At 36.2% G+C, this 23167-nt stretch overlaps 1 protein-coding gene across 5 annotated transcripts in view; it reads right to left on the bottom strand.

The window, feature by feature from the left end:
• The window catches only part of LOC107602520 (tyrosine-protein kinase Lyn-like), an 18435-nt gene extending 5785 nt beyond the window's left edge, over positions 1–12650 (bottom strand). The window contains exons 1-8 of one of the 5 annotated variants that reach the window (XM_016295034.1): positions 12602–12650; positions 4262–4395; positions 4071–4122; positions 3892–3988; positions 3692–3790; positions 3470–3573; positions 3238–3387; positions 2814–2966 (exon numbers count right to left, since the gene is read on the bottom strand). In XM_016295034.1, the coding sequence (XP_016150520.1) occupies positions 2814–2966; positions 3238–3387; positions 3470–3573; positions 3692–3790; positions 3892–3988; positions 4071–4122; positions 4262–4390 (784 nt within the window). In that variant the 5' untranslated portion in view covers positions 4391–4395; positions 12602–12650. Of the gene's footprint in view, positions 1–2813; positions 2967–3237; positions 3388–3469; positions 3574–3691; positions 3791–3891; positions 3989–4070; positions 4123–4261; positions 4399–7858; positions 8019–10563; positions 10910–12601 lie in introns of those variants that run through there. The other 4 variants (XM_016295035.1, XM_016295036.1, XM_016295033.1 and 1 more) reach the window with 4 other exon arrangements.
• Positions 12651–23167: the final 10517 nt, after the last annotated feature.

Here is a 23167-nt window from a genome sequence, read left to right as displayed (position 1 = left end):
GTGAACCTAGGAGAGGAGGTCATTCTGACTTTGCTATGACAATCTGGTATTTGCTATTGACTGTTCAAATGCTGAGGTGTGTGTGTGTGTGTGTGTGTGTGTGTGTGTGTGTGAGGGGAACAGGGTCACATCACAGGAGAGTGAACTGCCTGTCAGAAATCATAGCACGTCAGCTGTCTTAACCGCTGCTTGTGTACTGCACCATCACGGTGTCTGTCAAGCGACTCTGTTGCCCTTTCGGGCTTGAACTGATGGTAAAACTAACAACATTATTAACGGTCTTGATATTTACTTTGAAAGCTAAAGCTGCGATTATGGTAAGGGGCGTTACATTTCCGACGTGTGCTTGTGGTGTTCGGCCAATCACAATGCACTGGGTCAGCTGGCCAATCAGAGCAGACTGCGCTTGTCAAAGGAGGGGGCTTTGTTGAAAACGACGCGTTTGAGAGAGGCGGGGCATAGAGGACCTACAATAATGTACAGTATTTGAAAAATAATGTGTTTTTTGAACATTAAAGCATGTCAACATATTCTGTTACACCAAATACACAAAATAATGATCTTTAAAATAGCATCATATGACCCCTTTAAATGTTATTTCCCTGTTCATCATTTAAAATTACAGACAACTTTCACATCTTTGAAGTGGTTTGCATACTAATTATCTACTAGACATGTGATGCCTAAATGTGCATCTTAGATGTTGAAATCTAATAGTTTGTCTAAAATTTTGTTGAGATGTAACAAAGTGAGGCAAGCCAAACAGAAGGAAGAAGCCAAACTTTCCGTTGAGTGCGTCTGTCATCATACGGACTTCTATTGTGTGTTTAAAGGGGTCATATGATGTTGCTAAAAAGAACATTATTTTGTGTAGTTGGTGTAATGAAATGTGTTTATGCAGTTTAAGGTTAAAAAAACACATTATTTTCCACATATTCTACATTATTGTTTCTCCTCTATGCCCCACCTTTCTGAAACGCATCGATTTTTACAAATCTCATCGTTCTGAAAAGGTGTGCTGTGATTGGCCAGCTATCCAGTGCGTTATGACTGGCCGAATACCTCAAGCGTGTGACGGAAATGTTACGCCCCTACCATATTGTGATGATGCCCTGTCCGGCCGGAACGATGATTCAAAAACATGAAAACCCATTATAAACGAGGCATTCGTTGCATCCAGTGGGGACATAATTATGGATTATAATAACTTATACTGTCTTTTTACGCGTTGCATCGCGCCGCGTAAACATAAAACCATGTCTGCATTTGTGATTGGAGAAATGACAAAAACAAGCCCTACTCTACACTGCCCAAAAAAACTCGCTTTAAATATAAAAAATATAAAAATATATAAACTCTTTAAATATAAAAAACGTACTTACAATCTGTGAGTCAGAACAGCCGGCATTGTAGTCTACTCTACCAGGATCAGGAAACAGTCCTCCATAAAATGTGCTGCACACATCTGAATATTTGGGTTGAAGTGTTCTAGAAAAGTGTTGTAAGTACAACTTAACCACTGATTTTTAGTCGTGTCCATTTTTGGAAAGCCAAACAAAGTAGTTTCACTTTCACAATGAAACACAGCGTCACACACGGCGGCCTAGAGTGAGCAGAGGCCGGGGGCTAGAGTGAGGAACGACCGGAGGGCTAGAGTGAGCAGAGGCGGCGGGCTTGAGAACGTCGCGGCCGGCGTATTCGACGAAGGAGGCTTGCGGCAACCAAATGTGACGACCCCGGGCTGGACTCCGCTTCGTCTATGGTGAAAGCCGATCCGGCGATTCACAGTGCAAAGTTGTTGTATTTCCTCAGCGACCAGCACGGATCAGCTCCAGGCATGACGAAGCGGATATCGTCCTCTTTTGGAAGGCCAAACAAAGTAGTTTCGCTTTCACAACGAAACACACAGCGCCTTCACGACATGGCGGCGGCAACAACAATACTACAGCGAGAATAAAAGTTCCGCCTTCTTTCTTTGCGTGAACATTTGGGCGGCGTTATGCAAATCTTCCCAGATAGTGATGTAGATATGTGGGGGCGTGTTAGAACGAGCCGTTTTAGGTAGCTGTGGCTGACTCTTAACTTTTATAAAGAATATCTCTTTGGATTTGAGACTTTAGTCTTTGCAACTTTACAGATCTTCTTTATGCACCAAGAGCTTGTAAGGAGAAAGGAAAAATTGAAATCGCATCATATGACCCCTTTAAGGTCTGCCAACAAGGTCATGGGGCGCCAAAGGAAAATCTTGGCCACGGGCGTTCGAGAGCCATTTGTATATTTGCTAAGGCCGCTTCCTGCAATTCATCATGTCAGCTGAAAGGGAATAATAACGAAATCCAAATGCAAATCTTGCGTCAGTTGCATAGCAGTTTCCTCCTCAGATCTGACCGATAAGAGCTGCGTCTCTGCCGGGTATCAGTCTGAGCTACAAGGGAGCCATTCATGCCAGCCAGAAGCCACAGCAGGTAGACTCGAGATTTGAATGAGAGTTGTCAAAGCTTTCATGGCTCAAAGAATTAGATAATAACAATAAGCCTACACATGTTCAAAGAAGGTTGATTAATCGATACAAACACTGAAGGATGTCACTTCTAAGCCCACTGAAGAGCACATAAAACGGTGGGGTTTTTTGATCAAGCGCTTGGGGGATCTTAGAGACGGAGAGAATTTGAATAACAAGATCATAAGGAAGAGTGCAACACTTTTGCTTTAGTTTAGCAAAGTTGAACATATAATGGACTTCTGATTAAGGAAACACTCCATGGCTAAATGAATGTTTGTGACTTCAGGCAAATTCCAGATCCTTAACTCACCCATCCACACCTCTCCAAACTGCCCTGCTCCGAGCTTCTTCACCATCTTTATGGATTCTTTAGAGATTTCCCATGCATCTTTGTCCCAAGGTTTCTGTGCTTTTGGCTTCTCACATGGTTTCTCTAGTTTTCGACATAATCCGTCTGCTTGTTCTGTGACAAAATTATGCACATCCTTCTTATTTGAGCAAACCATACATAAACACACATAAATAAACATAATATACATTTATATGTAATATATAAAAATACATTTATAAATGCATTAAATATATGTATATATAAAACATGCATTTTATTAAAAACGCATATACATTACATGTATAAATAAATTAAATACATTTGATATTAAAGCATAGAGTACATTATATATATGCAGCTACACCGTATATTATCGTTTATTTTTGGCATCCTTAGAACTTACTGTGGTAATGTTTTATCATGCTGTTGATGTCACTGAATGTGATTTTTGGAGAGATGTAATAGCCTCCATTATCCAGAGATCTGATTTTATAATGCTTAACAACATCCTGCCTCTGAGCGTCCACATCTCTGATTGACAGTGAATAACTTCCTGTTCACAACAATGCAGAATATGTTACACCACAAATTTATATTTCCACAAAGGACACTAGTAGACAGTAAAGAGTGTGCACCTTTTGAGGTTTCACTCTCCCGGATTAGGTAAGACCCAGGTTTGTTAGCAGGCGCCAACAACTGTCTCTCTGCATCCTTCCGTGTGATATCTTTGAAGAACCATCTAAATTGCGTGCATGGTCAATCAAAACATACCAAGATGAAAAAGATAAAGTGCTCAAAGATGAATACATATACAGTAACAATTTGTACAGTAATTCATCATATTGAGCAGCACTCACTCTTCTGTTTCCATAGTGTCTGCTTCTGCAACATAGTTTGAAGGAATGAATCCTTCCTTTCTTGTGGTCAAAGACCTTGCCTTCCACCACTCTCCATGCCTGGACAAAAAAAAGATCACACTTCACATAAATATCACACTTCAAATAGAGCAACAACACAATAACAGGCAACTAAAAATAATAAGATGACATTCACTCACTCTTCAAGAATCTTTAACTTCTCTCCTTTTTTAAAGCCGAGATCATCAGCATGAATGGCGTCATACGGATACAAAGCAATGGCTATTTTTTCCTTTTCTGTATTAAATAAATAAATAAATATAAATAAAAGTAATTTTACAATAGCATCAGAATGTGGAATAAAGCTCATCAGACCTACCTTCCATTTTTTGGAACACCTGACCAGGCAGGAGACCGGTAGTCTGATTATTCTGTGAAATAAAACATCCCATATAATCATGACAATGGTTTAAAGGTATTAAAAACCCTTCTCTTTAGAGTCTATGAAAGTCAAAACAGAAAAATTAATCTTGACAAGATGTTTCCCCCCCATCACTACTCACTACTTACTATATGAGGCTTATAGGAGGTTGGATCTCTCACATATACAGTTTGGTCGGTACGTACTGGCTGGTGTTTGTTCCCTTCAATCACACCTCCATTTTGGTCACCATTCAACTTGGATTTTTTACAACCCATGTTTCCTGCAAGAAGAAGATTAACCATTGTAATTTACTGAAATATGAACAGAAATTGGAATTAAATCAAAACAAACCAAACCACAATCATGAAACACTTTTACATCGAAATAACTCAATAGTGGATTACATAATTATACCTATACAATAAGACTTATATGTGACATTGCCAAACATTGACAAAACCAGTCATAAGGATAATTTTTTTTCGAAATTGAGATTTATACATAATCTGAAAGCCGAATAAATAAGCTTTCCATTGATGTATGGTTTATTAGGATATGACAATCTTTGGCCGAGAGATACAACTATTTGAAAATCTGGAATATGAGGGTGCAAAAAAAATCTAAATATTGAGAAAATCGCCTTTAAAGTTGTTCAAATTAAGTTCTTAGCAATGCATGTTTCTAATCAAAACTTAAGTTTTAATATATTTACAGTAGGAAATTTACAAAATATCTTCATGGAACATGATATCCTAATGATTTTTGGCATAAAAGAAAAATCAATCATTTTGACCCATACAATGCATTTTTGGCTATTGCTACAAATATACCCCAGCGACTTAAGACTGGTTTTGTGCTCCAGGGTCACATACAATATAACTATAGATGTCACTGCTTCGGTATAGATAATTAAAATCAACACAACTGATGAGGAGGAGATTCCAGACCCATGCTCTTTCCCTGAAAAAAAGACGTCAATTATACTTCTTTTACATAGCAGATACAATACAAAAAAATATTTAATTTAAATATGTATTAATATTTATTAATCTGAGTATTTTATGATTGATATGTACAACTGATTTTAAAAATTATTTTATTACTGCTTTTTGAAAAAAAAATGAAATAATCATACTACAAAAGAAAACATATTTATTAAATATATTTTAAAATGATTTAATATACATGACTGAATATACAATATGATTAATAATAATAAGTATTATTATTATTATTAATGACTTAAAACATTTAAAGGCTCGTTTTAGTCTTTAAACTAAAATGAAATTTAAAAAAAAAGCAAATTACAATTCATGTGGTACCTAAATTCATGAACAACTAAGTCACAGAGAACTGTTTTTGACGTGTGCTCATCCAAATAGGTCAGCTGACGAGAAGCAATGAGTCACTCGGTATAAGATTGCCCATATAAATTAAGAGGCATCATTGGAATAACAATTTGCCCTCTAAATAATAACACACCCTCTCAACATGGTATAAGAAATACTTGCAGCTTGGAAGACCCAACGGAAGGTCAGGTGAACACATTAGAGCAAACATTACACCTCTAAGCAATGCCCTATTAAATACAGTATAATGCATGTGTCAAGATGGTGGAGAGCTATTCAAGGTTAGTGTTTCATAGCGAAGAAACCAAGGAATTCCCCTGCAAAAAAGATGTCCTTTGCTAAAGTATATTTGGGAGAGGTAATCATTCTCAAGTGTAGGGGTCATAAATGCTGGATGTCAGCTTTACCAAAGCAACAGCAACAGGAGAAAATGCATGAACCATAAATCTCTTGGGCAATGGACTTTAAGTCAATGAGCAGCAAACACTGAATTACTTCATTTCCTGTTCTACAAGGTTACAGTTCGAACAACAATTAAAAATAGATATAATGAATACATAGGAAAAGAGACAGACGGCAGTGTGAATTTCTAAAACAATACCAAAACTTGTTTTAAAAATAAGATTTAATTAAGAAATAAATATATAAATAAATAATTACATCCTATATTTTGACCTAGCATTGCCCTCCCTCTGGGAAATTCTGACAAGATTGTTTGCCAATTCTTTCTGCATTTTTTGCTATTTCAGGAAATGTTTAACACTGTTGCCTTTTGACCAAAGTTTGAGCTCAAAGTAGTACACCTTTTCCTAGCCATGATTAAGTCTGCGTACTTTGATAACATCTTAAAAGTCCACAACAGATCATTCTATATCGCTCAAAGCAACAGACGGTGTTCTGGTTATATTTAGCCTGCAATCCATGTGATGTCAGAAGTAATAAGGCAGAAACTGGGGTAAAACACTCCATTGTCCTGAAGGTGAAATCATTAAAGTTGGTTAAATGGCTAAAGAACACTAGGCTGAAATCGTGTGTGTGACTGTCCTGGACTCTACTGATGTGGCAGTATTTTTAGATGTCAGCAGGAAACTAGTAACAAGGCTATAATGCTAGATTAATGCAAGAGCAAGCAGGCCACTGGGGCTGCACACTTCCTCCTCTGACCAGCGTCTCTAGGGTGTTCAGTAAGACAGGAAAGACAGAGACACACAAAAGACCTCTCAACTGCTTCGGAGTTTCAGTCTATAGTCTGCTCGTAAGAATGCTAGATGTACCTTGAGATTATCTTGTTGTATGATGAAACTTAATCTAAGCTATTGAACTCTGGTTTTTGTAGCCTGCAGATATAGAAATCTGAGGCGGGAGGAAGGACAGTAAGTGAATAGGCCTAATTTCTGAGAAAGAAAATATTGAAATGGGCGTCTCTGCAACAACTCAGGTCAAGTGTCATGGTGTAAAAACTCACCAACTTTAGCTAAAAAATAAAAAAAAAAATAAAAAAAAGAGGGAAGCAAGCCGTGAGAAATGCGCTGACCTTTACGTAAAGTTGATATATTTTACATGATGTTTTCATGCAAGACAAAAACTGTATGGAATGGAATGGAAAATAAATTCAATATTTGAAAGAAAAACAGAGATGTCCTAATGCAATTTTAACGGTTATGTTTGATGGTGACATTCATTTCTCAATTATGTTTCATTTTACTATCAACTTCATCGCTGATGTTTTTCCTAACATTCCTCATTTGAAACAAATAGATTCAAATGAGAGATATCTTGATCTTAGATTGAGAAATGTCCATATTTCATATTCAAATCTCTGTATTTTAGAAAATCTAGCCCAGTTTGAGACATTTTTTAGATCCCGTCTGAAACTCTATAGGAGACATATGAAAGTATTAAGTCTTTTTTTTTAAGACACGAATCCAAGAATCAGGAGACTTAAGCAAAATACATATTTGAATTCAGTTTCATCTCTTTGCGATTGAGGAGAAACGATCGGGATCTTAAGGAGATCACATTAGTGGTTTCTCTTTCCTATGGGATTATATTAAATTCTTATAAAATTCTTAAGTTAATAATTATTCAGATTTTACAGCCAGTGTATTACTTCAGGAAAATGATTAGGCTAACCGGTGTCCACCGGCTTTTTCTATTTTGGTAGCTGGAAGTTTCCATCAAAACACATTTACATAGGGTTGAATCGAAATTTAAACATGTCTACATAAGGAAGAAAGACAAAGTGTAACGTTACGGGGTAAAACTTTGTTGATACTGATACATACGCAGGTGAAACGTTAAATTACACATAGGCTATTTAGTGTAACACCAGCACAACAGACCGCAAGAAATAATTTACCAGAGTAAAACAAATCAGAAAGGTAGCTGACCTACCTGTCAAATGTCAGAAAAAGTGGTTAACTGTCATTTAAAAGAAAAGTTTCTGAGTGAAATGAGCGTCGAGTGCGCGCGCTGTTACTCTCATTGAAGCGACACATGCAAACACAGAATGAGGAACCCAAGACTGGACGCTGCTGTTTTCAATGCTCTTTCAACTTCCTGGTACAGTATTTACCATGTTGATCAGAGTTCAGTTTTATTTGTTCGCATAAAGCTGCAGTGCCATTACGTTTGCCAAGTGTCTACTCTTGGTTATCCAGTTACAAATAATTAAAAGAGAAGACCGCACACTCTGTAATAACTGACGTTATTGTAGATGCTTTGATAAGAGTGGGCTCTCAATCACTCTCTGAGCCTGCTTCTACCTCATCTTCAATGGAAGTAGGGGAGAGTGGGGTATGTTGAGCCACCCCCTGTTTCTTGGCAACTGTACATCTGTACAACTGTCATGTGACGATGTTTTTTGAACCACCCATCATTTCTGCCAGACTGTGATAAGGAGAAACACATGGGGGAATGGAAGGCACCCATTTACTTTAAAAACTTGTCAAAGTAAACTTTTAGCATAACAGACGTAATGGTTGTTACATCAAAGCAAATTTATCCAGGTCTAAAAATATTTATGATACATATAGGTGATTTAGCAACATATAAAACCATGCAAATCATTTAGCTAAATATTAGCCTGAACTGGTAAGCTACAGTAGCTTTTTTTTTTCTTCCCAAAATGGCGAGAAGGGTATAACTGCAGCCTGGAGATCTCAAAATGGGGCGGGAACTCCAAAACAGGGCGTGGCTTCCTCCCATTGACAGACAGGCACACTTTTTCCTCCAATCCACTTCAGTGCAAACTCCGCCCCACAGCTGATTCTAAAGATTTTATTGGTTGTGTCAATTAAAGTGTTGATTTCCTACACTATGCTACAAACAATGCTAACCCCTAAACCTACCCCACACCTGACCCTAACCTTAACCAGTGAAATTGACTGCACGGCGGGATTGGCACTGAATAGCGTGGTAAAGAAAGATGCAGTTCAGGAGATAAACAGTTAATAAGATTATGCGATATGAGATTGTTCCGTAACTCCCCAACCGGACCTCACCGGACAATGGCACCTTTTTAGTTACACCCAGCGTCACTACCCACTCCTTCCCTGTGAATTTCGAGCCCCGGGACGCCCCTGCTGCTTAGAACAAAGTGATAGAGTAAAATCTTTCCCCTGCGCTGCGCTGGGACGGCTCGCGGGAGTATAGCATTTTTTATTTTAGATGAACTAGAAACAATGTTTAATTTATAAAGTTTTATTTTGAAATGTAAGTAAATAACAATTGGCTGGAGCCAGAGCCAATGGTGAAAGTCTTTGCGCGAGGAGACCCCGCCCCATTTTGGAGGTTCTGCCCACTTTTGGAGTTCACGCACCATTTTGGAGATCTCCGGTCTGCAGTTATATCTACAAACCCAATTCCACTGTAGTTAAGTTAAATCTCTGAATTATAAAATGGTATTTTAATGTTATATATTACTGGTTTAGTTTATCATATTATTTGCAGTTTATTTGATAGGGACAGTGTGCAAGTGCACCAAATCCTTCTCTGATAAGAACCAGAAAATGCTTTTCATCACATTATAATCATATATTTTTCCACCTGTAGTCACTAATGGCCAACAAACTCTGTTTAGTCTGTTTTTAGGAAGGCTACAACTATAGTGTTCAACTTATTGTTTTAGAAATGCAAACAATTAAATATTGAAATTTAAACTTAATTTGGTTGGTTTTATGTTGTTAAAGTTAACTTTAAGAAAATAAATATGACTGTTTGTAAAAGGAAATTATTAGTTTTTAAATTATTTATTTCACATGGGTTTGAATCAGATTCAGTCGGATGATCATTTTACACCCTGATGGTGCATCTTACCCACTGACTCGACTTGGGTCAAGTTACCCCTAACCCGGGGAAAACTGAGCCATGGGAACACTTTTTTTATAAGCAGCATTATTTTTAGAACCCTTTGTCATAGATACATTCTCATCATTTAAAATGATAGGAATACTTACATTTGGATAGGATAGATACTTTCATTGTACTTCTGCGTCATTTTCCTTTATCTTGAGGATCACACAAGTAAAAAGTGTCTAATCATACCCCACTCTCCCCTATAAGTATTAGACATTTAATTTAATATTTTACAGCATAAATCTATATTATATACTAATAAACAACTAATTTAGAAAATGTATACTATTTTTTAAACTATTTATAGGCCTACTATTAATTTGGTTTTAATAAAATATGATGTGTTATTGATTACTAGTATCAAGAGAAGTAATTATAATGGGAAATGTACTTAATTACAAGAATTAAAGTGTGACAAACTGCTAAATATTCTAAATGATGATTTACCTGCTGGCTTGCTGGAGCTTTGAACTCATTTTTGCAATGTTGAACTGCCTTTAGCAGCCTCCCTTTGCTTTTTCTCTCTCTCTTCTTTTTTGTGAAGGCATTTTTTTTTGTCTACAAAGTGTGCCAACAACAGCAAATTTGGTGTTATCCATATTAGATCTGATCGGGAACAATAATTTGATTAGACATTTTAGAAGGCCAAGTCATTACCGACAAAATTAAAAACAAACAAACTGCCAACTAATTACTAATTCAGTGGATCAACCACTGACTAATGTGGATTGTAATGCATCTACCTGGTAATGCAACTACCTTCGGAGACTGTGGTCTCCACTCTCCAGAGAGCGGCACACAGATTGTGAGTGATGCTGCGGAGCGGGCTGGAAACACAGAGTGGATTAGCGGAATCAGCAGATCTTTAGCAGAGCGGTAACAGACAGCTTTGAGCTGTGGTGATGGGGGGATTGGTGAGAGGGGCAACTCAGCCGATGAGGGCAAAGGGGCAGTGGCTCTAGCCACCGGGCCACCCCCCTGTGCACAGCCCTGTAAACGAGTAATCAATATTAAAACATTTACACTATAACAACACTATAGACCGACAGGCAGATAGACAGACAGATACACAGACAAAACTTGCATAATACTATCAGACAGATAGAATTTTAAAACTTCCATTGTTTCTTCAAATGAACTTTAATAAGTAAATATAAATGCTGGAAAAACATAGATCAAAGTTAAAATAAACATTAAACTAGCAGCATCACAAGTACACATAATGTACATTTTTATGTAAAATGTATCACCAATGGCTTTAGAAAACAGTAAACTGCAGATCATGTGAACAAAGTTTTATGTTTTTGACTTAATTAAGTTGCCAAAGTATGCAGTAATTGTTTTCAGTTTGTTGTTCAGAAAGTTCTGCTCCACTTCCACCTTCCCACCTGGGCCGGTGAGAGACGCGATCTACACAGAGAGAAAGACAGAAAGAGGGAGCGCTATGAAGAGAAAGAGGAAGAAGAAAAGAGACAAAGCAGGTGTGAGATACCATCACGGGCAACGTGGTCATTAGTTGCCAATATCAACATGTCAGTATAATATAAACATAGTATCTTGGTTTAGGGAAAATTGTTGTTGAATTCAATCACAATAAAGTCACGCTAATAGCATTCAACAACACAAACAGTATGGGCAAAATGTAATGATGAATTTACTTTAGATATTATTGAAGAAATGTGCTACAGTCAAACAGAAAATACTCCGGAAGTTAGTGTGGTTTCAAAAGGTGCAACCACACTGCACCAGCCAACAAAACCTTTCAGAGAAATCAAAAACCATTAAACAGCTGCAATTGACAGACATCAGATGCACTAAACTAAACCTAGGTGTACATAGTCAACAAACACATTCTGTGAAAATAACTCCCTTTCTGATTGAATAAGAATAAGATTTCAGCGAATGGACTTTGGCACTAAGTTTATCTTGTGTTGCCTGACAGATACGAAACAATAATTGATATCCGGAACTAGATATATACCTAAGAATGTAAATACAGCAGCCATGTGTACTAATAGTAAAATGCTAAAAGGGGTGAATCACGGACCAATCAGATGACTTCACGGTCATTGAGACCACTAAACCACTGGATTGTCCTGAAAAAGGCACATTTCTATCTGCGATAACAGATACAGGGCACAATTCTAATTAAAATTAGAGTTTGATAGCTTTCCGGTCATGCGTGTTAACGAAACATTAAAGTGTGACAAACATGCAAAAAAAATAAGAAATCAGGAAGGGGGCCAACACTTTTTCACACCACTGTATATGCTAGTGTACATCTATAAGTGAAAAAAACGTTTAACATCAATACATAAAAGAAAATTGTGACCCTGGACCACAAAACCAGTAATAAGTCGCACGAGTATATTTGTAGCAATAACCAAAAAATACATTGTATGGGTCAAAATGATACATTTTTCTTTTATGCCAAAAATCATTAGGATATTATGTAAAGATCATGTTCCATGAAGATATCTTGTAAATTTCTTACTGTAAATATATCAAAAATGTATTATCATTAGTAATATGCATTGCTAAGGACTTCATTTGGACAACTTTAAAGGCTATTTTCTCAATATTTAGATTTTTTTGCACCCTCTGATTTTCAAATAGTTGTATCTCGGCCAAATATTGTCCTATCATAACAAACCAAACATCAATGGAAAGCTGGTTTATTTAGAAAAAATGCTAAATAAAAAATTTAAAAAAGGATTATAAAAATTGTTTAAAAAATAAAAAGATAAAAAAATGATTTATGTAAATAAACTAAAGTGTTACCTGTTCCATGTCTGCATTTCGAGGAAGAAAATAGACAATATTGTCCGAAATCATTTTTGACAACCTGAAAATTTCAAATGTATAGATAGTTAAGGAAGTTGGAATAGGCCGTTTGAAGCACCTTAACCACATAAATTAGAAAGTACTCATCATTACTTCCACAAAGAAGGGTGATGTGAAAAAGGACACATCTGAAACTTCTATTTCTAAATTCTAAAGAGGCACTGCCTAGAATAAAAGTACAGAGTGTAAGACTGAAAGGATATCCATCAGGAGTCATCATGGTCTTGATGTTGAAGACGTCAGCACTGAGGTACTCTGGTCCTCCCCACGGGGGACTGAGGAAAACCATGTCTCCTCGGAGGCGCGGAGCCAACTGCAGGAAGTCTCCCTGCACAAACTCTATCTGGTGCGCCACCCCATACACTTCTGCATTGTGCTGTGCCAGAGCCAGGCGTATGGGGTCGATATCGATGGCGATCACTGGATGTTAGGAGGAGAAAAACAACTTCAAAATATAGGAGAAAAACAACCCTTACAAAAGGGTCAATGACAAACCGCAATCAAGAAAAAAAGAATAAAACCTAGTTTAAAACAAATTTGTCAAGTTTAGTATTGTACTTTTTGTATTCATGTTGGTTTTGAAAATTTTTTAATACAATTTTCAAGAAAAGTTTTCATTTACTGTTAAGATTTTCATATGGTTAAACCATCATGTACTAACATATTTTATTATGATCATTATTATTGGTGTTATCATTATTTACACCATGAATACATGTAAGGAAATATACACTAATGTTCAAACATTTGGGGTAAGATATTATTATTTTTTTAAATAAATTAATACTTTTTTTGAGCAAGGACCCATTAAATTGATCAAAAGTGACAGTAAAGACATTTATAGTGTTACAAAAAATATATATTTTTTAAATAAATGCTTTCAATTTTCTATTCGTCAAATTATCCTGGAAAAAAAAAAGTTTTACAAAAAATATATGTATATTAAGCACCGTAACTGTTTTCAACATTGAAATAAAAAGAAATGTTTCTTGAGAAGCAAATCAGCAAATTAGAATGATTTCTGAAGGATCATGTGACACTGAAAACTGGAATGGCTGCTGAAAATTCAGTTTTGCTATCAAAGGAATAAATGACATATCAAAATAGAAAACAGTTGTTTTATATTGTAACAATATTTCATAATATCACTTTTTACTGCATTTTTGTTTAAATAAATGCAGCCTTGGTAAGCATAAGAGACTTTTCAAAAAGATTAATGTATTTGGAATAGTGCTGTCAAATCGATTATTCACAATTAATATGCATCCAAAATAAAAGTTTGTGTTTACATAATATGTGTGTGTACTGTGTATATTTATTATGTATATATAAATACACACATGTGTATATTTACACACATGTGTATATTTACACACATGTGTATATTTAAGAAAAATATGTTGTTTATATATATTTTATATTTTCAAAATATATACTATATGTGTGTGTATATATACATAAATAAATATACACAGTACACACACATATTATGTAAACAAACTTTTATTTTGGATGCGATTAATCGCGATTAATTGATTTGACAGCACTAATTTTGAATATTCATAAATATAATGAATAACAAAAAACAATCCAAAAATATCTATAAACAAATTTTAATTCAGAAATGAAAAACATTCTATTTGTGGTTTGCATTTTTAACATATTTTTATGTATAATGTATGAATATATAATGTATGAATAAATTAATAGAATGGAAAACAATTAGTGCCGTATTTTTTTGAACATAGCAGCATGGATATGTTTGGTTTTATGGTAAATATCAACCTCAAAATCAAACAAGCAAACAAAAAAGAAATAAAGAAATAATATATTGGTGTTAGCATGGAAGGATTGTGTTGAGATGGCAGTATGAAATGCAACTGTACCTCTTTTCCCAGTGAGGGCAAACTGAATGGCATTGCCACCCACACCACAGAAGGCATCGATAATGAGCTCTGTGCTGAAGCTGTCCTGCACTCTCAGAGCGATGTGCTCTGCTATCCTCTCAAGAGTCACTGAGAACCAGCCCTCTGTGGACAGAACAGAGTTACAGGGTATGCACATCATAATTCAAATTAGAAGCTAAAGGCTTTTATCAGTTCATGCATTTTTTCCTTCTCAAATTAAATATTAAGCTTAGCAGAATACTATTCAAATTAATTATAGTTAAACCTAAATGCATCTTTTTTTTTTTTTTTTACAAATGTGGTAAAGGTTTGACACTTTGTCCACCAGAGGGAGTCTGCCGTTTTCATTTTCTATTTGAAGAGCTGAAGTATGGCTCTGCTTACATCAAAGACTCTCTCTCTAAATATATAGCTTTGCTTCATATTAGGAGGAGCCTCTGTTGACAAAAGGTTGATCTTTTTTATTTTGCTAATTCAAAATATCAGCAATCACCCCAACATCATGTGATGCCAGAAAGCCATATATTTAGAGAAGCTGTACAAAAACATACAATGTGTTCGAGATATGATGACCTTAAAGCAGACTCCCTGAAAGCTGTGACACTTTAAAACATGGCGTCAGACTACTGGATCTCATTCTCTGGATCTTCATCTTTTTAAGGTGTTGCATGTGTCTGTGAGAGAGAGCTGAGCCAGAAGCAGTCAGAGAGCACAGAGAGAGTGGAGTTTAACGGAGCATGTCCTCCTTTGATTCTGTGGAGACCAACGCCATCTGCTTTTAGCCTCTACAAACGCATCTCTATTTTTCCGCCTCTTGTATTTTTCTCCCCCCGCTGAGAATAGAACACCTGCTTAAGTAACAATCACTGGTCTGGAACAACCACGTTCAGCACTTCCTGTTTACAGTGTGAGGTCCAGACATCAAGAGCCCATCAAGTACAGGTGCCCCCGAGTAAAGAGAACGTGCTATTCTAAGCACATATCCAGTAAGTGGTACCTTAAATTTACATATCAAGCTCACAAAAAAAGAACAGAATCTTATAGAAAAACACACTGTCAACACTATTAACAAATAACATTACTAGTGTCATTCTATAAGTGCAGTGACATTTCCATCTGAAAACATTTTAAAACTGAAACGTCCCACATTAAACCTACCATGCTATATTGATTAAAGTATCTCCTTTCACATATAATTCAAGGTCGCAATAAATAACTGAAGAATTATTTATCCAGCACACCACTGACAAATTTCATGGTTAAATCTGGTTTCAGGACAGAGGGAATACTATAACATTCTACTAAATACTGAGCAAAGGGTCTGAATACTTAGGACCATGTGATATTTCAGTTTTTCTTTTTTAATAAATCTGCAAAAATGTCAACAATTCTGTGTTTTTCTGTCAATATGGGGTGCTGTGTGTACATTAATGAGGAAAAAAAATTTACTTAAATGATTTTAGCAAATGGCTGCAATATAACAAAGAGTGAAAAATTTAAGGGGCTCTGAATACTTTCCGTACCCACTGTATGTATATATATATATATATATATAAAAACATTTAAAATGTTGCTTTTTGTTTTTATATTGTTAACACTACTGACATTAACATTTGTAAGAACTGTTTTGATGTAAATTATTAAATTGCTTTTATATACATTATTAAATATGCTTTATTAATTTAACCACTTAATTCACTTTGATCTTTGACATATTTACTTTGAACTGAATTGTATTGCGTTTACTCGGCTGTATTATGGAATAAAACAATTAATAAGTAGAATTTAAAGGGGTCCTATTATGCTCTTTTACAAAGTCTTGATTTTGTTTTGGGGGTGTACTAGAACAGGCTCTCATACTAGGTTGTTCAAAAAACACATAATTTTTCACATATTTTATATTATTACAACACCTCTCTCCCCAGTCTGGCATGAACGGCTCGAATAGTTTTTGTATCAAATGAAGGCCTGCTTTCTGAAATACGAAATGTGCTGTGATTGGTTAGCTGGGCCAGTGTGTGTTGTGATCTATGGCTGTGATTGGCAGCACTCGGCGCCTGGTCGGGAAATATCATGCCCCTTACCATAGCCGCCTGCGCTTCAGGGTAAATATTGCATCAAAATCAAATCAATTTGAGCGCGATTTAAACCTGGATGATTGTAACCACTCTAAGTTTGTCTGCTTTGGGAAAGCTAGCGCGTCTCCGACATACTGATAACACTCGTTGCCTTCTCTAGTGCAGCTCAACCAGGTCTCGTCCCATTTGTCGATATTTATGATATCACAAATCCTGGAAAATATGCGTTGTAGTTCTTTGTAGTTTTTGAAAAGTGATTTCTGTTAAATAAAATATCTCCTTTTGAAGTGGACTTTTGAACTTTGTAACTTTGCAGATCTTTTTTATGCTCAAACAGCAACATTACAGACTAACTCAAGTTGAAAAAGTGAAAAAGCGTAATAGGACCCCTTTAAAATTATATCTAATTACAAGTTACAGTTAAATTGGTTTAAAACAAATGTAGTTTTCTATAGGAACTGTGTGTGTACATTACAGACTTTTTGTCATCTAAAAGTAAGTGACAATACACTTTTGAATGGACTTTTTTTTCCCCATTCAAATGAAAAACTATGTTAAGTACTAAAAGATTAAAAGGCAACTGTGGCTAGATGGATTCCTGTGAGACTCAGAAAACGGAAACTACTCCATTTACTTTAAGTCACATTCCTGGTTATATTAAGCATAATTCACTAGAACAAGTTATTATGCAGAAGAAAAAAAAAAACAACGAATACCCTGCTCTGTCTTTGAAAAGTTGTTGTTTTTTTGGCTCCAGACTACTGGTTAATGTTAACAAATGGATAACCTTTTTTTTGTCTTTCTAGCTCAACATCCTGTTCCACAAAGACATGTCACATTACAGAAATAAAATGGCTTGTGAATGCCATTTCATGTTGACTTGGAATATTTAATTTCTCCAGCCTCTAAAGTGGTCATTAGTGGGGTCATATGCTGATAAAAATCACTCAGAATTTCCTCATTCCATTTAAAAGTCTGCCTCTTGACAGGCATAATGTTGACGTCGTAGCTGTGTTTGTTGTTTGGCTCCTCTCAGTGGGTATCGCAGTAGTAAAAAAATTGTTTTTGCATCTCTGTAGCCCTGAGGTAATCCCCCCTCCTCTCTGGGGTGGGGGTGCAGGAGATACACAACTCAGCCCACGCTCTTGATCTACCCCTCGCTCTCCTCTGTCCAATCAGGCAGTGCTGAAGGAAAAGAGGCTCACTATGGCTATGGGCTACTGCCTCTGTTGACATGAATAAGTGAATAGGTATGAAGCTCTGATCTCACTTTCAAACAGAATTCCAGATGGTTAGTGAAAGAGTTATGCTTCGAAAGTGAGAGAGACGTATAAAAACCCATTAGTCATGGTACTTTGGAGAATTCAAAGAGAAATCCAACGTCCATGAGGAGAGATTTTCGAATCCCAAATAATGGGACCTTTCATGATACCAGAAGGCAAACCGTTTGACATTTGGTGTTGATTAAAAGGCATCTTTCCAAAGATCAGCCCTATTAAAAATTTAAACCTAACCCAATACTACAGTTATTGTGCAATAAAAATTTAACAAGGAAAGTGACTTACTTCACAGGAAGAAAATCTTTATCATAAAAACTACATTCTCTGGAGAAAATGTAAGTGGTAATTTAGCAAAAGTCACCTCCAAAATAAAAAAAATGAATTTGCAAAAGCTACACTACGCGCGCGCGCACACACACACATCATATTCTTAATGATTTTTTTTTTATGCCCAGTTAAAATGTGAAAAATCCTTAAAATAAGATGGCTGTTCATGAGAAGCAACCCTGCACAATATATAAAGACTTTTAGCAAATTTATCTTTAGAGAATATATCTTCAATACAAGATTAATTTATTAATTCATAAATGTGTTTTGTTTTACTGTACTGGAAGATCTTTTCTATTTATATTAAGTATCAAGTTCTAAAAATGACACATAAGTTACAATCTATGAAAACAAGTCTTCATTTCTTATGCATTGCTACTTTTTTATAATAATGCATGTGCTCCGTCACATTGAGTCTTGGTACTCAAAATCGTCTGGTCACATTTCCTTTACCCCACCATCTCTTGTTCTTTCTTCAGTAAAAACAATAAAAAAATTAATTGTAAAAAGAGCAAATGGTAAAAATGGTAAAAGGACGAGTATAAAAGAATATGCAGCAAATCAAATTCCTTTTACCAGAAAACATTTGACAAGCGAAAAGCGATAAACAAGCAGGTTTATGTTCCGTTTAATACACTGTGTCCGTTAAGAGAGTGACCCACTTTGCAGGCGGCAGTGGAGCGGAGAACACAGGTAAAGCACCAGAGCTAAAGGTTGTCCTCCTCCAAGGCTGAGCACTCTATTTGTGCAAATTGTAGCGTGGGGAAAGAAAAGAGTGCTCTCCTGAGCGCTCTAAAAGCTGCCTGCTGCTTTGCTCTCACTTGCTCCCTCTTGCTTTCTCCCTCCCTTTTTCTCTGGTCTGACGCAGGAGGTATCTAGCGTCAGCACACACACTGCAGACAGAGCCAGCGCAATCAGACGGCCAACACCTTCAGCTGCTACATCCTCACAAATATATCTCACTCTGTCCCTCAGTTCTCAGTGTCCCTCTATCTGTTATTTAAAGTCACTGGTTTTACTGTGAATGATTCTTTAGTGCATGTTATTCCAAAAAGAGTAAATATCATCTTCATAATCTTTAACCAAACTGCCCGTCCTCTGAAATTACTTTCCTTTTCCAGTGAGGTCACTTACAGAGGTTCTGCAGGCTGTTGGTTTATGTACAAATAGCTATATGGTCTGTTTTACCATCCTATCAATTCCCAAGTCAAATCCTGCTCTACCTATTTTGTTAAATGTCCTGCTTCACTCATCACATTATCGGTGTAAATCTGAGAAGAATTAGGGCTGGGCAATATATTTGCAATTTTCTTTGTCAATATAAAATTAACACTGTGACAATGACTTCATGTGCTTTTTATTTGACAATTTCTATTTTCTAAATAACGCCATTCATTTGTGATGCCTGCTATTCTCATGGTTTTAGTATGAGTGCGTTAAGATTTAAACTTCAGTATTGGGGGGGTTTCCTGCAAATCAATTCAAACGTCTCATTTCAAATAATCTATTCATAACTCAACAATTAATTTGCGCCATCATTAAGAAATGCTCACCAAAGTCTATGCAGGGCACATTTTATTCCATTTAAATGTTAATTTCTATGTTTTTATTTATATGCTGTATATTTGCATTGTTGTATTGGTGCAATTAAATTGTTTAACTATTATTTTAGTGGAAAACTTGACTACATCTACTTTTACTGTGTTTTAGTTCTAAAATTGTAATCTGCTACAATGGCTTTGCTTGAAATTATGGTTATAAAACATCAAAAGACATCAAAAGAAAATGTTGACATACACGGCTTTATCAGCCAGATCTATGAAGAATAATTAATTTCTAGTTCAATAGGTTGGCTATCTTTGTAATCTTCCACTGTTAATGTCCCTGGTGCTGCAGCAATGAAGTTGCTTTGGATAAAAGCATCTGCTAATTGAATAAAAGCAATGAATTAACTAAAATAAAGATGGTGGCTTTGTGCTGACTCACCATGGTCAAGTTTGATGCCCTCATCGAACCTAGAAAACAGACGGTAGCGCTGTACCCAGTACTTGGCCAGCTCAGGTTCTTCTGCAATCTCAGGTGGCATCTCCACATCCTTTCTCCTTTTCCTGTTCCTTCTCTTGTTCTTTTTTAAGGCCTGCACTCTCTCTGCTGGGGAAGTCAACAGGATGATTACGTCAAATTGCCTTGAACGGTAAATGAGAAGCCTAACTGTGTTAATGGTTGGCTTGTATGTTACAGGAGCGCAGACAGTGATTATCTAATTTGTATCATGTAAAAGCAGGGCGCTAAATGCTGACCTCCCTCAGGGAGTAAGAAGTCAGGGACGTCCAAGGGCTGCAGCTCTCCTCGGGGATCTGAATCGCTGTTCTGTCTTTCTTCTGGCTCTGGCTGAATGTTCTGCTGATGTTGCTGCTGAGGAGTCTTCTCACACTCTGCTTCCTGTCGTGTAGGACTTCCATCTTCTGCTCTCTCACATGGCACAGTAAGGGCTTCAGGCATGGAAGCCGGGGTCACCTCCTCAGAGTCAGCATCAGTCTGAAACTGCTGAAGAAAACTCTGGACCTGTGAGGGTATGAGAGAATATAGAGATTGTATAGGAAGGAAGAGGTCTAGTCACCAGTTATACTAGGCACCATTTTCTTTCCTGCTTTAAAACAATTTATTATATTACAATTTATTATAATGTATTATTAAAAGGGCTATGCAAAGCAATCATAATCCAAATGGAAATGATTATTTTATATTCTAATATTGAGAAAAACATGCACTGTTATCATTGTTACAAATGTTCAAAAGTTAAGTTTTTTAATGTTTTTGAAATTAGTTTCTTATGCTCACGAAGGCTGCATTTATTTGATCAAAAAAAAACAACAACAGTAATATTGTGAAACAGTGTTACGAATTAAAACCACTGCTTTCTATTTAATTAGTTTTAGTTTATTCCTGTGATGGCAAAACTGAATTTTCTTCAGTCATTACTCGAGTCTTCAATGGCACATGATCCTTCAGAAATCATGTTAATCTGCTGATTTGTTGAAGAAACATTTGTGCTGCTTAACATTTTTGTGTAAACCATGATAAAAAAATGTTTCCATTATTCTTTATTGTATAGAAAATTCAAAAGAACAGGCTTAATTTGAAATATAAATCTTTTGTAACAATGTAAAAGTCTTTACTGTCTTTTTTTCATCAATTTAATGCGTCCTTGCTGAACTAAAGCATTCATTTCTTAAAAAAAAAAAAAAAAAAGAACAGTTCCATTCCAAGGATCATCATATTTGGGGTCTTTGCAATTTATTTATTTATTTTACTGCTTTATCTCCACCAAAGGCTTTTTTTCCATCAGTGTGGTTTAAAATAAATGTATAAAAGTGGCAGACACAAGCTTCTTACAATACAATAAAAACAATACAATAAAAACATTCATCTGATGGGTCCCTGGCATTAAAAAGAAATCAGCCTTAGCTGGCACCACTAAAAGCAGCAGAACTGCAGGCCTCAATGTGATAAAAGAAGCCCAGACAAAGTCTTGTTTAGGCATCCAGCCTGAAAAGATACTAGTGATAATGCCTGATGCAGTAAAGTTTTTGTCCTCTACCAGATCAATTTGTGCTACAGAGAAATCAATTCAAGAGCACTGCAGTAAATTGGTCTAGTCTCTTCACTGGCTAAAATCCCGCCTTACATGAAACCTAAGCTGGCTGCTGGGGGTTTGGCACTAAACTCAGAAATTCACCTTGAAAAAGTCCATCCATAAGATGACTAGATGCACTGGTGGGTTGAAAACAACAATTCAAACAATCTCTTTTCTTCTTGAATATTCAACATGCCAGTGATGATGACCAAGCATTTGAACCTGTCCTGTGTGTGTTTGACAGCTGGGAACGTGTGTGTTAGTGTCAGGGGTGAGACTGGAGCTTAGAGCGGTTCTGTCTTTCTGATGGGGGCTGACAGCGTGCAGTAAGCAGGTGCTGTGTGACAGCGCTGTGATGGGGTGTTGTAAATAAAGCAGCTCTGTGCAGACTGCATAAAGTGTCAGCCTCACCACTCCTGCTGGCTCTATGCCCACTCTCTATCTACCCTATTCTCTTCTAACACACACAGACACACACGCACGAACTCAGAACAATTTACACTGGGCTTCACTGATCCGTAACAAGACGAAAGCCCACAAAATCCATGTGTCAAATTCTGTCAATAAAACCTCAGGGAACAACACAAACATACGCATTTCATCGTTCAGTTAAAGGACCATACCATGTTGAAGACCATACAGCTGAGTGCCTAGTAGTATAGAGGAGCTTGAGCATGAGGGACTACAAAAAGCACAACAAAAAAGTGAGAACTTCATCCCCCAGAAGAGTGTCTAAAAACCATATCTGACAGGGATATAAAAAAAAAAAAAAAAAAAACGAATAAATAAATCAAACAAACAAACAAATAAATTCCATTCCATAACCATACCACTCACTGGTAATACTGATACTACCCAGTATTACCAAGTTTGGGGTCAGAAAGATTTTTTTAAAGAAAATAATACATTTACTGAGCGAAGATGCATTCAATTGATCATAAGTGACTGTAGAGACAGTTATAATGTTCAAAAAGATTTCTATTTCGAATAAATGCTTTTTTTTTTACTTTCTATTTAACAAAGATTCTTTAAAAAATGCATAACGATTTTCACAAAATGTTATTCAGAAGAAAAAAAAAAAAAAAAAAAAAAAAAAAACGAATAAATAAATCAAACAAACAAACAAATAAATTCCATTCCATAACCATACCACTCACTGGTAATACTGATACTACCCAGTATTACCAAGTTTGGGGTCAGAAAGATTTTTTTAAAGAAAATAATACATTTACTGAGCGAAGATGCATTCAATTGATCATAAGTGACTGTAGAGA

This window comes from Sinocyclocheilus grahami, unplaced genomic scaffold, assembly GCF_001515645.1.
Source record: "Sinocyclocheilus grahami isolate Dianchi unplaced genomic scaffold, SAMN03320097.WGS_v1.1 scaffold329.1, whole genome shotgun sequence".
Lineage (NCBI taxonomy): Eukaryota > Metazoa > Chordata > Actinopteri > Cypriniformes > Cyprinidae > Sinocyclocheilus > Sinocyclocheilus grahami.
The sequence above is the reverse complement of the archived record's forward strand: the minus strand, read 5'-3'. Positions and strand labels throughout refer to the sequence as shown.